The following is a 17264-nucleotide window of genomic DNA, read 5'->3' on the forward strand; positions in this document are numbered from 1 at the left end:
ACATTTGCTGATTACTCTTCATGTCCTTTTGGAACATACTTGGAAATCTAGAGTGGTCTATTTTAAGTAATATAAGATGATCACATGGGGGATGGGGAAATTTCATGTGAAACTACCAAGGTGTTAAACTTGTAGGATATGTCAAAGGTTTTTCTGTAACTGTCTATTACTTGTCAAGTAGTATTCAAAATATTTTTTCTTCATTTATTTCAATATTTCAGTGAAACGAAAGGCTCAGTAAAGAAGTATTCCTGATGAATTTTCTGCAGGAAGAACCAAGGACCCAGGGCATTTCATAAGCTGAGCTTTACTATTTTGGGTTAAAATTAGTATTTTGGATTTGAACCTACTATTTTGTATGGTAGTAATAATATTACAATATTGAAGAAATAGTGTAAAATACATTATTTTACAGAATTCAGTGGAGAGAGGTACAGTACCTGTAGGTGGTAGGGCACTGGAACAGGGTCCCCAGGGAAGTTTCTATAGCACCAAGCCAGGTGGTAACCATTGATAACCATTTTTAGGTGAGCCTGTGTGGAGCCAGAAGTTGGACTCTTTGTGGGTCCCTTCCAATTTAGGATACTCCATGATTCTGTACTTAGAAGAGTTACCAGCTATGCGTATACAAGATGAGAGTGTCTGGCTAGGCAATAGCTCCTGCTGCCATCTGGAGTTTTGACCACTCTGGTGACAATGCTAATGAAGGTTATGAGGTCTATAAATCATGAAACGTCAGACCAGGATGTTTAAGTTTATATTTGGATTGAAGCCTGGAAAAGATATGGAATAATCTTTTTGTTCTCTTAATGTTTCATGAGAGCCCAGCTGAAGAACTGTGTCTGGCAATGAACACACATGCTTCAAAAATACTCATTAGACTGAACGGGCTGGAAGAAAAAAAAAAGTCATGGATATCTAAAAAAAAAAAAATTAAAAAAATTCTTTCGATCATTCCTCATAGACATCAATCATTCGTTAAGGGAGGATTGAAAAAAATTATGCTTCTTCAGTGTAGCCAGGAGAAAATAGAAAGGAAATAAATAGTAGTGTCATATATACAATTATATATATGCATCAAAGATGAACATAATCAATTGCCATTCCTTCATTTTAGGGACAAGGTGAGTTGTAGCAGCTTTAAACTGTATCAACAGAAGCTTATGTTAATACCATGACATCCTGCCTATTTTTCTTTCTAAAAATAGTGAAATACTGGAACGCAGTGTAGAGATTTTGTAGAATCTACTCCTTTAAGATTTTTAAAAACATGTTAGACAAACATTTGTCAGGAGTAGTTGAGGAAGAGTTGATCATGGCTTGAGTCAGAAAACCAAAATATGCACAGGTTACTTTTTTCTATTGTTCTCTTACTCCTGTTTGAACAGTATTACTCATTGCAAAGCAGTGTGATTGTGACTATAGTTCTCTTTGGTGAAGAAAATCATCAGTTGGATAGACAATTGTATTAATGTAGTTTTGCTTGAATGGAATTCCTTGCTGACATCAGCATGATTAAGAACTGCTGATACTTATTTGGGTCCTATTTGTCATTTTTGCATCAAGCTTCTATTTCTTCAGAGATTGGACAATACCCTTAGATTATCCTAAGAGCATTCACTTCAAAACAGTATCATGCTTTAATCTAATCTTAGCTTCATACTTAAGATAAACGTGGTTTTCTTTTAACCAGTCTTTTGTGGAAGTTTAAAAAAAGCCAAGTTAATTAAATATACTGCTGCCCAGAGTACTATTTTCCTTTTAAAAAAATATGCAATTAGTGTTAGTCATGCCAACCTGCAGCTGGAAATTTTACACTCCCTTTGAATTATATGCTTATGTTTCTTTCACAAATCAGTTTTTTATTTGTTTAATTTTTTTATATCTGTTGTTACACATATGATGCTTTAATTGTATTTTAAATTGCTGTGTAGCACCACAAGCCTCTCTGGAAGGGGAGAACATAGTTAAAGAAAAGTACTTATTTGCATGACTATTTTTGATGTAGGGAATATAGAGTGAATATACTTCACATTCCAGCTAAGGCAGTTCAGACTGAAAGTTACTATATGAAACAAAAGGAAAAAAATTGCTCATCTAGATTTGTGTTCAGTGTAAGCATTCCTGAACAGTACAACTGTTGTGGAAGATGTGGAACTGAGATCTGACTGACTGTAGGGATTATATACACACGTTTTCAAAAATTAAATTATTGCTTCAAGAAAAGTGCACAAAATCAGCAGATTTTATATTATCCAAAAGTATCTGTTGCTTGAAACTCTGACTTACGGAATGTCTGAAATTTGGTTTTCTTCCTTGTCACATTGATTCCTAGAAGGAGGAGATTTAGCTGAGGAAGACCTGTCTGAAGAATTCTTTTCTGGGTAAAGCTTTAAATCCTGGAGGGAAGATTGATTGGAAAGCAAGGAGAAAGAGAAGTTTTGTGCGGTGGAGAATAAAATGGAAGTTATGAAAGGAAACAGTGTTACAAATGCTGGTTTAGAGTTCATAAGTCATGTCTAAGGGGGGAAGGTTCCTTCTCATTCTTTTGCTTAAACAATAAAGTGTTGTTGTTAATTTTGTTAAATAATACCTAAACTCCAGGTAGTTATGTTGACTTTATAGAAAATCTGTTCTCTACTAGGTGCTTATATATCTGTACAATTTTCTAAACAATAAAAGATGAAAGCAGTATAGGAGTCAGAGCTGTATTAATAACTAAATGAAACTGTATTTTGTGTGAATCCCAACTAGGAATGCCATTAAAATTTTGGAATGGAAAAATGCATTAGTGGACTCAAGTTTTTCAGAGCTAGACTTGTCTATGATGGATAATTCCATTTTATATTATCAAGTAAAACTGCATCTGAGATTCAGAAGCATACTGTTTTCTTGCAGTTGCAGCTTCTCTAAGTAGCTGAAATAGTATGCTTTACAATATTTTATTTCAACTTTTTCATCTTCCAGGATGCACTTGGATCCATGATAACATATCTTTATATTCTACTACACAGTAGGTCCTATTTGATAATGATTATTGACAAAGTGGAAGACTGATGCAGAATTCTTCTATGCTAATGGACAAAAAATAGCCATAAATCAATCTCCCAAAACAACAACAAAAAATCAAATAATATTAAATAACTCATCTACATGGCTCCTGAAAGTGTGACTGTATTCATACAAAGTGTCTTGATTGAGAACAAATGCCTCATTAATCTTAAATGCTTCAGCTAAAGAAAGCTAGTGAAGTCAGGATGAATAATGACTGGCATTATAGAGAAGGCAACGTACTGTACAATGTGCAAGGATGTAGTCACCTAGTAGCTATACTACATAAACGTAAGTACCTTTATTTTTTAGAGGACAAAAGGATTTGGGACAGGAAAGAATTAGAAAGATGAACAAGTAAGGAAACAGGTAAATATGCCTCAGTATCTTATTTCATAGTAACCTAGCCATTAATAGGGCTAGTAAGGGAGATGATAGAATCATAGAATCACAGAATGGTTTGGGTTGGAAGAGACCTCAAAGATCATCTAATTCCACCCCCCCACCATGGGCAGGGACACCTCCCACTAGACCAGGTTGCCCAAAGCCCCATCCAGCCTGGCCTTGAACACTTTCAGGGATGGAGCATCCACAGCTTCTCTGTACAACCTGTGCCAGTGCCTCACCACCCTCTGAGTGAAGAATTTCTTTTGAATATCTAATCTAAATCTAACCTTTCTTAGTTTAAAGCCTTGTCCTATCACTATACAACCTGATAGAGTCCCACTGCAGCTTTTTGGTAAGCCTCCCTTAGGCACTGGAAGGCTGCTATAAGATCTCCCCAGAGCCTTCTTTTCTCCATTCTAAACAACCCCAACTCCCCCAGCCTGTCTTCACAGGAGAGGTGCTCCAGCCCCTTGATTATTTTCATGGCCCTCCTCTGGACTTATTCTAATATGTCCATGTCCTTCTTGTGCTGGAAGCTCCACAGCTGAATGCAGCAGTCCAGGTGGGGTCTCACGAGAGCAGAGCAGAGGGGGAGAATCACCTCCCTCAGCCTGTTGGCCACACTTCTTTTGATGTAGCCAAGCATACAGTTGGCTTTCTGGGCTGCAAGCACAGACTGCCAGCTCACGTTGAGCTTCTTGTCAACCAACACCCCAAGGTCATTCTCCTCAGGGTTGCTTTCAATCCATTCTCCATCCAGCCTGTATTTGTGCTTGGGATTGCCCTGGCCCAGATTCAGGACCTTGTTGAACCTCATGAAGTTCGCACAGGCCCACCTTTTAGGCCTGCCCAAGTCCCTCTGGATGGCATCCCTTCCCTCCTGTGTGCTGACTGCACCTCACAGCTTGGTGTCATCAGCAAACTTGCTGAGAATCATAGAATTGTAGAATCATTAAGGTTGGAAAAGAGCTCCAAGATCATCTGGCCCAACTATCCCCCTACCACCAATATCACCTACTAAACCATGTCCCTAAGCACCACATCCAACCTTTCCTTGAACACCCCTAGGGATGGTGACACCACCACTTCCCTAAAATTTTAATTCTGTCTTCTGACTGGAAATAGATTTGTGTACTTATTACACCATCACAATAAATAAATAAATAAATAAATAAATCAGGGTCAAATGCTTTGCACAAGTCCAGCTAGATGATGTCAGTTGCTCTCTTCCTATCCCCCAGTGCTGCAGCCCCATCATAGAAGGCCACCACATTTGTCAGGCATGATCTGGTTGGTTGTCATCCAGCACCATGATCTTGCCAGGCACAGAGATGATACTGACTGGCCTGTAGTTCCCTGGGTCTTCCTTTTTTCCTTTTTTAAGAGTGGGGGTTATGTTTCCCCTCTTCCAGTCAGTGGGAACTTCACCAGACTGACACACCTTTTCAAATATGATGGATAGTGGCTTAGCAGCTACATCCACCACTTCCCTCAGGACCTGTGGATGCATTTCATCAGGTCCCATGGACTTGTATACCTTCAGGTTTCTTAGATGGTCTCACATCTGATCTTCTGCAGCGGGTGGTTCATCATTCTTCCATTCCCTGCCTTCTGGGGCCCTGGAGCTTTTGCCAGTGAAGACGGGCAAAAAAAATCATTCCATACTTCAGCCTATTCCTTATCCCAGGTGACCAGGTTACCCATTTCTTTCCAGAGAGGGCCTGTATTTTCCCTAGTCTTTGTATCACTGATGTACCCATTGAAGCTTTTCTTGTTGCCCTTGATGTCTGGCCAAATTTAATTCTAACAGGACTTTGGTTTTCCTTGCCTGATCCCTGGCTGCTTAGGCAATGCCTCCGTATCCCTCCCAGGCTATCTGTCCTTGCCTCCAATCTCTGTAGGCCTCCTTTTTCTGTTTGAATTTGGCTGGGAGCTCCTTGTTCATCCATGCAGGCCTCCTGGTGTTTTTGCCTGACTTCCTCATTGTTGGGATGCATCACTCCTGAGCTTGAAGGAGGTGATCCTTCAATATTAACCAGTTTTATTGGGACCCTCTTTCCTCCAGGGCTCTATCCCATGGTACTCTACCAAGCAGATCCCTGAAGAGGGCACTGTCTGCTCTCCCACAGTCCAGGGTAGTAAGCTTGCTGTGCTCCCTCCTCACTGCCCTCTGGATCCTAAACTGCACCGTTTTGTTCGTGGTCACTGCAGCTAAGGCTGCTCTTGGATTTCACATTCCCCATCAGCCCCTCCTTGTTGGTGGGAATAAGATCCTGCATTGCACCTCTCCTCATTGGCTACTCTATCACTTGGGGAAGAAAATTGTCATCAGTACATTCCAGGAACCTCCTGGATTACCTGTGCCTTGCTGTGCTGTCCCTGCGACAGATACAGGGGTGGCTGAAGTCCCCCGTGAAGACCAGGGCTTGTGAACAACTGCTTCTATCTGTCTGTAGAGGGCCTCATCTGATTGGTCTTCCTGATCAGGTGGCCTGTAGCAGACCCCCACTATAATGTCCCCTGCCCCTGCCTTCCCTGTGATGCTGACCCATAAGCTCTCTGCCAGCTCCTCATACATCCGCAGGCAGAGTTCTGTATTCTCCAGATGCTCATTGACATAGAAGGCGTTGCCCCTTCTTGTCTCCTCTGCCTGTCCTTCCTAAAGAGCCTGCATCCTTCCATTCCAACACTTCAATCATGGGAGCAATCTCACCATGTCTCTGTAATGCCAATGAGGTCATAGCCCTGCAGGCTTGCGTACATCTGTACCTACTTTTGTTTATTCCCCATACTGTGTGTGTTAGCATAGAGACATTTAAGTTGGGCCCCTGATGAAGCTGACTTACTGGCTGGAGTGGCTGGGATTCCTTTATGCTGCTCTTCAGGTGCTCTCCTGCTGGCCCATGACCCTCTTCCAGGTTCTGGGCATGTATTGCTTACGCTGGCATCAAACTGGGAGGAGTGGGATGGATTGGAGTTCCTCTCCCCCAGCAACTCTAGTTTAAAGCCCTCTTCACAAGCTTGGCAAGCCTGTGACTGAAGGTGTTCTTCCCCTTCTTTGACAACTGGACCCCTTCAGCCCCCAGCAGCGCAGGTTTCTCAAAACCTGCATAACTTTTCCACAGACTGCTTTAGCCCTCTGTAGCACTGCAGAAACAATTCAGCACCTAAACTGATCAGTTGGCATTGATTTCAAGAACTGTGTGTATCTCAGAGATTCTATGTCGAGTACTAATAGCAAATGTTGAGCAGTTTAGTGGCTTTTTTTATCTGCAGATGAGCTTTCTAATGCTTCATATTTTGTACTCACAGTCTTTTGATTTATATATGTTTTTTGGTTAAGGTGACATCAGCTGAATTACTTTTTTTTTTTTTCAACGCATCAGAAAAGAGCTTTCTCCATTCAAGCCCAGAAACTACCCTATTTCACCCTACTAAAAATAATGATTTTGAATAGTCTTATTATAGTAGTACCCTTCTCACTGATACAATGTCAGCATTTCTATTATAAACTCCTGTTTTCACAGCCTGGTAACTGCCAAAATAACCATTTGAGTTGGCATATAGTGTTTTAATTTTCAGACTGATTTTGCTACCTAGTTTTAAAAGCATTTTGATACTTCTAATAAAGAGAAATTGCTGGGCTGAGCATAAAGAAATGGCTATAGCAAGAAACCTTAAGTTTTCTCTTTTCTTTTTGGAAAAATAAGGCTAGTTTTTGTTTATTTATTTATTTTCCAAAGAGGATTTTCCCCAGCTTGCTCTGCAAAAAGATGACTCAGTAGATTGTATTGGATGCTTCCACCAGGGAGAATCACTTTTAAATGCCAATGCTAACCAATTTAGCTAATGATGCTAATCAGATGTGGGAAGCATTATGGTTCTAGTTTTGTTGGAAGTCTAGGAACAGGACATGCATTGATTATAAAAACAATCTTTGACACAATATATTTTAACAAGATTGTAAGTAGTTTCTCTGATGATGTCACAGAAAATAAATGGAAGACTATTAAACCTGGACAATATCTTTTTAACTAAAGTGCCATAATGCTCAGACCCAAATTCCATGTAGTCCTTCAGTTCTCAGAATCACAGAACAGGTAAGGATGGAAGGGACCTCTGGAGGTCATCTGGTCCAGTCTCCCTGCTCAGGCAGGGTCACTTAGAACAGGTTGTCCAGGACTGTGCCCAGATGGCTTTTGAAGATCTCCAAGGGGGCAGACACCACTCTTTGTGCAGCCTGTGCCTGTGCTTTAATATACAGTAAATAAGTGTTTCCTGAAATTCCTTTCTTTTCAGGCTACCAAGTCAACCTTTGACACTGATAACCATGTGAGAAGGCCTGATAGCCTTGGGCAACTCTGTGTTTCATTGTTTTGTAGAATGGTCTTGTTTGAAAGGGGCCTTGAAGATCACCTCATTCCAATCTTAAGGGAGCCTTAAAAATCATGTAGTTCAAACCCCTCTGCCATGGTCAGGTACATCTTCCACTAGAGCAGGTTGATCTAAGCCGTATCTAGCCTGGCCGTGAACACTTCCAGGGATGGGGCATCCACAGCTTCTCTGGGCAACCTGTGCCAGCACCTCAGCACCCTCATACATTTCTTCCTAATATCTAATCTAAATCAACTCTCTTAGTTTTATACCATTAACCCTTTATACCATTAACCTGTACTCCCTTCCTTATCAAGAGTCCTTCCCCATCTTTCTTAGAAGCTGCTTTAAGTACTGAAAGGCTTCAATAAGATCTCAACAGAACCTTCTCTTCTCCAGGCTGAAAACCCAGCTCTCTCAGCCTCTCTTCATAGGAGAGGTGCTTCAGCCCTCTGATCATCTTCATGGCCCTCCTCTGGACCCGCTCTAATAGGTACATGTCTTTTTCACAATGGGTGCCCTAGAACTGAATGCAGGACTCCAGGTGAGGTCTCGAGAGATGGAGTAGAGGGGGAGAATCGCCTCCCTTGACCTGCTAGCTACAATTATTTTGATGCAGCTCTGTATAAAATAGGCTTTCTGGGCTCAAAGTGCATATTTCTGGCTCATGTTAAGCTTTTCATCCAACAGTACACCCAAGTCCTTCTCCACAGGGCTGCTTTCTACCCACTTATCACCCAGCCTGTATTTGTGCTTGGATTCATTTGGGTATTCTAATTCTCATCAAGCAGTTTTCCATTCTCTGAAGGCTGAAGCAATATTTCAGTCTGATACAGCTTTGAATCTGGCCCTGCTTGAAGCTGGAATTGGACCAGGGAGCTACTGCCAACTTTGTCCAACCTAAATTCTTCTTCAGAGACCACACCTGGTCTTGAGGAGTGCTGCTACAAAGTTATTGCAGGGATTGGGGAAAAAGATGGAACTAGCTAGTTGCAGGATATCCTGCCTTGCACAGCTGGTGCTACGCTGCTTTCTTGAAGAAACAAATTTTTCATCTAATGATGTTCAGGCTTAAATCTAATATTTACTGTTGCTTCCAAATATTGTCTTATAGTAATAGGAATAATCCTGCGTATTATTATCAGTAGAAATACCATAATTCCATTTTTGTTTGTTTATTTGCTAAATGTTTAGCTTTAGTATTATCTTCTGGCAGTGATTTCTGCTGTCTCACATGTTGAGTGAAAATGATCAGTACTGTATTTTATACCTTTGAATCTCAATATTTATTTATTTATTTATTTATTTGAAAAGCATCTAATCTCATTCCTTTTGACATCTCTTTGAAGGGGAAGTTGTAACCTTTCTTTTTCAGATGCTTGGGAACAGTCATTCTTCCTACTGTAAACATTTCCTAAATTGAATGACCAATAACCACTGAAGAAAGTATTTCATACGCAGCCATGTAACATTCTCCATTTCGTACCCTATATATGTTTTTGTCTTCGGAGGTGCACATTGTAGCACCTTGAGAAAGGTCCTTTTTTAGGTTGGTACCCCTAACAAGTGTGGGAGTTATTTTCACCCATTAACTATAATGAGAGTTTTGATTTTTGTTGCAGTGTCTTAGCTCAGCCAGTTAATTCATTCTCTGCTTACAGAAGTCTGTTCTCACTCTCATTCACTATCTCAGCTCTCTTCCCTTTCCTTTCCAAGTCTTTCTATCTCAGCCAACTCTCTCTTGCTTCTTGCATTCATGCAGAACACAATTCACAATGTTGCAGAGAGCAGGGAAGAAAGACTACTTGCTCTGTATACTGTTGCCTCAGCATGGCATGACGTGGGAGCTGCAATTTCAAGGAAATTTTTGGCCATCCCTGAATCAAACACTTGCAGGGCAGACCGAACGTTCATGGCATTTACCTTCTAAAATGTGCAGATTCACTAGCTGATGATGTGCAAACTTCTAATTCCAAAAAGTGGGATTTGAATGCATCTGAAAGAGTAATATGTTCATCCAAAACAGACATGCAGCCACCTTCAAATTTCAAGAACTTACTTCAAGCCTGCAGCTTCTAAATCTTCTTCAGCCAAAGATGTGCATACATATGAAATAAATATTAACCTCTGGCGGATTTCTTTCATGGAATTATTTAGCCTCCTCAATCAGTGTGACCTTTAAGCATCTACAAAATGCTAAACAACTTGAGAACAGTTTATTCTGGGCAGAGTAAGACTTTTCAGTGACATTTTCATAAAAAAAAAAAAAAGTTGAAATGCTTTTCTGAATGTTCCTAATAATAAAAGTGATGGCATTGTTGAGGCAGAGAATGGTGAAAGTTTGATAGTATTTATGAACAGCTGAAGATGGTGAGTTGCAATGGTAACATCTGTTAATAAATGAAGCTCCCAGGCATAAAGCAGATCCCATCACTAGGCCTCCCTTAACTTTTCTGTAAGTTGTTATTCTTAAGAATATTTTGTCCTTAAAAATCAGAAGTTTGTCTCTAAAAAGCTAATTTTAAGGTAGTAGCTTGAAATGGCTAGAGTAACTGCTTCTGCATTGAAACTAAATCATCTCAAAAAAATTCTTCTGAGTGAAGATTATTCCCCTGGTGTGGAAAGGCACTAAACAGAGTCAACAGAAGCATAGGAAACTGGTTGACAAAAAAGAGTGTAAATATGTTGTTCACTGGATAAACAGTATCCTACAGAAATCCTACAGTGCAGAAAACATTATAAACACTTTCATTGCTTCAGACCACCAGACAAAATGTATACTTACTTGAAATTACTTATTCTGGTATCATTGCTACATTAAGCTGTGATAATAAAGTTATGACAATAACTTTATAATAATAATGTATGAATAAATTTTGGTGAATGCACTGTTTTTTAGAAGAAAAAATCTTTTGTACACATGAAAAATAAATGAAATATATGTTTAATTCCTACTGAAGTATGCACTTAAGTACTGAGTAACGTGATGTTCCTAATATTTAAGTACGATTTCTAAAACATTTCAAAAAGTATTTGTTAAAGCTGTAAAATGGCAGATTACATAGAATAGTAAGATCTACTGTAGTGAGTTCACACAGAAACAATTTTAGCCTGTTACCTGTCTCCAACAGAAAGGAATTCATTGGGAAGAATATGTCTTAGGCAAGCATTCCCTAATGCTCTCCCAATCTCTAACAATATGCAAATAAGAAACTGCCTTAGGGAAAGGCACTAGCTATGTATTTACTAGGTAAAAGGTAACCTTTGATGGATTTCTTTCATGAACTAATGCAGCAACTTCCTGCATTAGTAAACTTTTAGCATCCACATGTGGCACTTTATCACATTTTGAGAAGAGCATTTCTTTTTGTTTGGTTTGAATCAGCTACATTCTGGTGTTCTCTGATAGCAACCACCTGCTGGATGTTACGCTGGAATACTTAGTCAAGTATTTTTCCAAGCCCCTAATGATTTTATTGGGATTTTTCAGACTCTACACTGTAGTCTTCTTCCTGGTCTGAACAACCACAACATGCTTAGTTATCCCTTAGTTATCACTTGTTGCAGATGTTGTTAACTGAATATAAGCTTTTTTCATCTCCCTCTCTCTCTCTCTCTCTCAGTGAGACCTGTGAAGTAAGATTATAAAGATTTTGCTAAATTACTGAGATATTCTGGAAAACAGGATGCAATTAAATAGGGAATAGTGCAAGATAATGAAGCTAGAGTACAGACACAGAAATGGGGAGCAATCATACCAGCCACTGCTGTAGAAGGGTTTCTGAGGGTTGCAGTGCATGAACTTAAAGTCAGTGCTGTCCAACGAGTTGAACACTGTGGATGGAAATGTGGGATGCAAGACATCAACTAAACCTGCTCTGCCTAATATTATTGAGAATTTGCTCTCTTTGCATTTCAGAGGGAAAGATGTGACCTCAAACGAAGATAGTGATTTAAAAAGTAGTGGTAGTTTAGCCTACTAAGGAGCTGTAGATGGAAAATGGCAAAAATAAAAGGAGCAATCTGTTTTTCATGTTTATGATGCACAAAGAAAAAAGCAAAAAGCAAAAAAAAAAGGCAAAAAAAAAAAAAAAAAAGAAAAAGGCTTAAACTGCAGCAGGGGACTTTCAGGTTAGCTGTTAGGAAAAACTTCCAGATGGCAGGGATATGAAAAGACTGGAAAAGATGGTTAGGGTGATTATGGAGGAGACTCTGTCACCACATTTTATGAGGAAGTTGTTTGAAACATGTCAGATAAAATTAATTGGGAATAACATGTTTTATTTACCCTGTATTTATCTACCCACATAGATATATATTTCCTTTAACTGGATAAATATTATTCCTTGGAAGTGCCATCGTAATTTACAGGGTCAATCAATACAGGGTCAGGAAGAAAAAAGAGACAGCAGTTTAACAAAGAAAGAGGATCAGATGTGACATGTTCTTAGTGGTCTATAAGAAAAAACATTATTTGACTTACACATCCCTCTGCCATGGCTCCACTGACTTCTGTTTCCCTTCTGTGTCAGACAGCTTGCTGTCTGACACAGAATGCCATTGCTGATGAAGTAAGTGTGTGAGTATCGAAATGTGAAAACTGTTTTATATTAGCATTACTGTCAATATGACTGAATTTTGGTAGAGTGCAAAAAATACTCAAAGACAACTAAATGCATTCATTATAATATATAAATAAATGTGAACATTTTTTTTTCCCCTTGTGTTCATCCATGCAACAGTAACTCATATGCTTGAGTAATGGCATATCATTCCAATAAGGGTGCTCCATCTTTTGGATATATGTACCAAAGAGAGCATGGTTAATTCACATTGACTTTTGCTGGTGTTTATAGCAGTGACTGCAACAGAGAAGTAGAGCATACACCAGATTAGGAATGTTGGCTGCAAAATTCTGTTTCATTGTAAGCAAGGGTAACTGTGCAGTCCAGAAACCACGGATGTGATCTGTATTGTTATGAAAAAATGCATCGCTTACAGTGAAAATCTAAAAGATGACGTGAATGTTTGTGTGATAAGGCTTGTGAATTGTACGGAAATGGCTTAGTTTATGCAGCTACTGGAAGAGAGTGTTTTCTTTTATAATTCCAGTATGTAATGGAGATTTTTAAGCAGATGAGCAATTTAAAATATTCTAAGGTTTAGTTTTGATAAGTGTAAAATAATATGCATAAGAAATTATTATCTCATGCAAATACAAATATGATAAAATCCTTGTTTAAAGGAATTGCAGAGTAATAGTGAATAAGATACTGGATGTGTACTAAGATCAGGCGCTGAAGTCTTGCTATCCTGGATTTTACACACAGAGAGCTCTCTCACGTTTTTCTATGAGGACAAGCATAATAATTGCTAATGTAATCTGATCTCGGTGCCATCCATGGCAAGTATACCTTTACTAGGAATCTTAGTCATTCTTATAATCAGCTGTCCTGTGTTTTCATTGTTCACAGTATGTTGAAACTGGAGGTAAAGTTATAGCCAAACTGCATGGATATAGGACAATATGTTGTGAAGCAAGGATGATGTAAGAAAAAGATCTAACAGGCTTTACGTATGGGCCTTCTCACACAGCTTTGCTATGAACATAAATGTCATTTTCAAGTTCTGTATCCACCAGAGAACAGTCTGTTTCATTATTGCCTACCACCACTGTCTACTCACTGACACTTTGTATAGGTAGTCTTTGAGAAAGAAACACGTTTGGTTCCTGCAGGCCCTGCATAGGAGATTTTTTTTTTCTAGCTGGTGCTGCTGAGAACAGTTAGAGTCACCTTCTTTTATCTGGCTTTTTTTTTTTTTTTTTAACCTAGTGTGAAAGGTTTGCGATTAGTGGATAAGGGTTATGACTTCTTATTGCCAAACCACTCTCCATCATATTTGAAGAGTCATGGCAATCAAGCAAAGACCCTGATGACTGGGAAATGGGAAACATCTCCACTTTATGGCCTTGAACTGTCTAGTTGCATTAACAAACTACACAGCAAAAGATCAGATTAAGCTTTTCCTTCAAAGTAAAAAGTATTAATTAGAAGCAGGACAAGTTCACTGACATTCTAGTACTGAATTTCAAAGTAAGCTGGAATAAAAACATCAAAGCTCATAAGTTAGGGGCAAGAACCACTATTTTGTTTTGCAAAACTGAGAGGTAGTTTGTTTTGCAAATGACAAATTGCTCTGATACAATAAATATCAGTAAAGTGCTTCAGTTAAAAAAAAGGAAACAACAACAGGAAGCATGTGAGAGAATCCACAGGTGAAGGATACACTGAACATTTAATTTTAAAGGGGAAAATGATTTTTTTCCCTACAAAGATTTCTACTAAATCAGACTCATGTTCTCTTCACCAGTCTGCAGATGTTATTCTACATCTTCATTGTAAGCTTCCTGCTCCTGCAGAACTGCAAATGAGTTAGAGAAAGACTGTCAAGTAGTCCTTACAGCTCCTTTTGTATGAGGAGCTTGTGTGGTATTTGCCTCTTCCTGAATGGCTGTTCCATTTTGAGTATTACATTTATGCTGCGTGGTTCATTTGTTTTGTTACTTCGTATGGTTTTGGAGAAGCTTGCCCATCTATTTTTACGGTTTTCATCTTATATCTCCCACTGTCTTATGTAAAACTAACAGGTTGGAAAGGAACATTCTGTTGGTCAGTAGCTCAGTTGATAAAGCTAAATGCTAATAGGAGAGAAGATGACCCATTCACTCAGGATGTCAAAGTGAATCAAAGGAAGAGCTCAGAAATAGATCTTGCCTTTGCTGATTTGTAAGAAAGGATCTAAAGATAAATCAGATTGCAGAGGACACAGTGCCGTAGGATTACTCTGTGGTTGTGTGATTGGTAGTCCTCAGGAGTCATAGGTAGGTTTAAAAATCTATAGACTGTTTAATCCTGTGGATTTCACATGTAAGTGCCTGCTTGTAAGTGCTTTGAGTACTGAATGTCAATTAGAATCACATTTCCCATGACTTCAGTAGTACTTTATTGGAAACATGTCAATATGCCCAGTAGCTGTTTAGTGGAATTTTTATTGTATTATGTCAGAATCATTTCAGCATAGTGAAAGTGTATAAAGCCTTAACAATTTGATTCCTTACCATCTAGTTTAGGAAAGTCTTTATGTCAGCCCCGTGTAGTTCAGTAACTTTTCAGTAACTAACTGAGTGTTGTGTTTGAAACCAAAATACATTTAAGATAAGAAAGAGTAATAATTCTTCATATAGCTTGAGTGTATATCTATGTGGGTGGCAGCACCAAATTATTCTAATGACATCCAAGGCAGGGCAAGAAACATTGAAAAAGAATATGAAGACAATTTGAGCCACCTTGATCAGAGGTTGACAAAATTTAATACCTGTATAGGTTGGCAAAAAGCATACCAAGAGGTTATGATACCATAAGTATCTACAAATATTTAGAAGGTAATTATGTATATGAAAGAAATTATGTGTTGGAAAGACAATTATGTATAGCAGTTGAATAGCATCACAGAGTAATGAGTTGAAACTGAAATAAGAGGTGGTACATTAGACTATTTGCTATGTGAATTGGAAGAGTAAGTAATCTTAGAGTAATTCTGGCTCACCGTTTTGCTGTACCTTTAAGAGTGTGAGCACTATGAGGAGAAAGAGGAAATAATCAGCCCTTCTCCCTGCCTCCCTCTTTTGATTGTTCTCCATTCCACTTACCCCTGCCCCTCTGTCCAGTTTTGTTGATACAAGAGGAGATTTCATAAGATGCAGTACGAGAATCTCGCAAAGGTACAGCTGATTGAGCAAAAAGGGTGGCTCTGGAAGAAACAGTTAAAATCATATGGATTTTGAGTGTAGTCCTATGGAGTAATACACTACTGAAGCTTTTTCCTCCATTGAAGAAGCTCCCTAAAGTTACATGCAATATATGTTGAAACACCTGCTAAGTGCTGCAATACCAGCCCCCTTATGTTCCATTTTTCGTCTTTATATGCAGAAGCTACCTGTTCCTGCTCAGTCTCCTCTGAATACCTGAAGGAATTGGTATCCTAAGCTCATGGATTTCCTGATTTAATAGTCGTTCACTATTACAAAGGGAACTGTTATGTGAATATGTTGGTTCCCATCCCAGGTCTCTTGTGGTTAAATTAGTTAACCTCATTTCTCTTCTCCACACCTCTATAGTAATGTTAATTAGATGAAAGTGGCACTGTATGAGAGAATATGTTACAGGTTCTCCATGGTATTGGTATGTAAAGCAAAAAGTTATCTGCTTAAGTTGCAAAGACAATTTATTTGTCGCAAGGAAGTAGTTTGTTTTTAGGAAAGGAAACTGTACAGCAAAGAATGACCTGTTTTGTTATTTGAGTTGAATCAATTGCTTACAAGTCAAGAATTTGATAACTTTTATTAAGCTAATTATGTATAATTTTACTTTGTTTTACCTTAGTAAGCTGCATGGCAATTGCAGCCTTTCTATTGCAGTACTTACTGCCTTTTCATTTGTTATTGCCTTCAAAGTAATTCTATCACTTTGTTCAAGACTAATATTTAAAACATTTTTCTTCAGCTTTTTTGAGTCATGACTCCTGTTGTTATATATCCTTCTATTTTTCCTGTAAGGAAATGCAGTGTTTATAAGTGGCAGGTTGTGACCCAGCACTTAATTACATTAGCAATTTACATATCCTTAAGATCAGCTGAATAAGACTGCTTTGTAACCTGTCAATAAACTCACTTGTTTCAACACTATTTTTATTTTTAGGAATGTTGTCTCTGCAATTTGAGAGGTGGTGCATTAAAAGAAACTACTGACAAGAAGTAAGTAATATATTCTTCAAGATTACATGTTCTTGTTTTAATTTTTTTCGCAATCCATTCCCATGTACAGAGCATTTGTAAGCTTAGTTATTTGACAGTGTCCCTTTAAGTTGAATCATTGCAGAATTAAAATTACTCCTATTGAAAAGTGCCACTGCCATTTTGTGAAATAGATGCTAAAATGTACATTCATTTTGGTATTTGCACAGGCTTGCGTGTTCCAAATTCTATTCTGCTGGTTGTTGTGTAAAGGAAGCAAATGAGAGCTCATTTGTCATTGTTTGCATGGGCAAATCTTGCCAAACAGTGAAGTGTATATTCTTCTTTAGTCCTGGAAATTTGTGATTACAGAATTTAATATAGAACCTTTGAACTTCTGCTAGAAACAATATTTTATATTAATTAATCTCAATCATATTAAAATACTTCTGGACTTTGAAGTGTTTTTCTAAGTACATTTCTATCATACACTGTCAAAAATAGTATTGTTTCTGACATCATACTATTAACAGCATTAGTATTTTTCTCTTCATTTTTATGATAGTGCAGTATACCAGGTAACCTAAATAAATAAAATGAGAAATTTTGCAGCTTAACATTTTCAAAGCCCAATACTGAAACAGTCTTCATGCATTTT

The 17264-nt window shown here is 38.4% G+C and overlaps 1 protein-coding gene across 6 annotated transcripts in view; it reads left to right on the forward strand.

Moving 5' to 3' along the window:
* The window catches only part of KDM4C (lysine demethylase 4C), a 293255-nt gene that overhangs the window by 202049 nt on the left and 73942 nt on the right, over window positions 1-17264 (forward strand). For 4 of the 6 annotated variants that reach the window (XM_040541823.1, XM_040541820.1, XM_040541821.1 and 1 more), the window contains one exon: window positions 16572-16627. In XM_040541823.1, coding sequence (XP_040397757.1) covers window positions 16572-16627 — 56 coding nt within the window. Of the gene's footprint in view, window positions 1-2335; window positions 2785-16571; window positions 16628-17264 lie in introns of those variants that run through there. The other 2 variants (XM_040541824.1, XM_040541825.1) reach the window with 1 other exon arrangement.

The sequence above is a fragment of the Cygnus olor genome, chromosome Z (assembly GCF_009769625.2).
Source record: "Cygnus olor isolate bCygOlo1 chromosome Z, bCygOlo1.pri.v2, whole genome shotgun sequence".
Taxonomy (NCBI): domain Eukaryota; kingdom Metazoa; phylum Chordata; class Aves; order Anseriformes; family Anatidae; genus Cygnus; species Cygnus olor.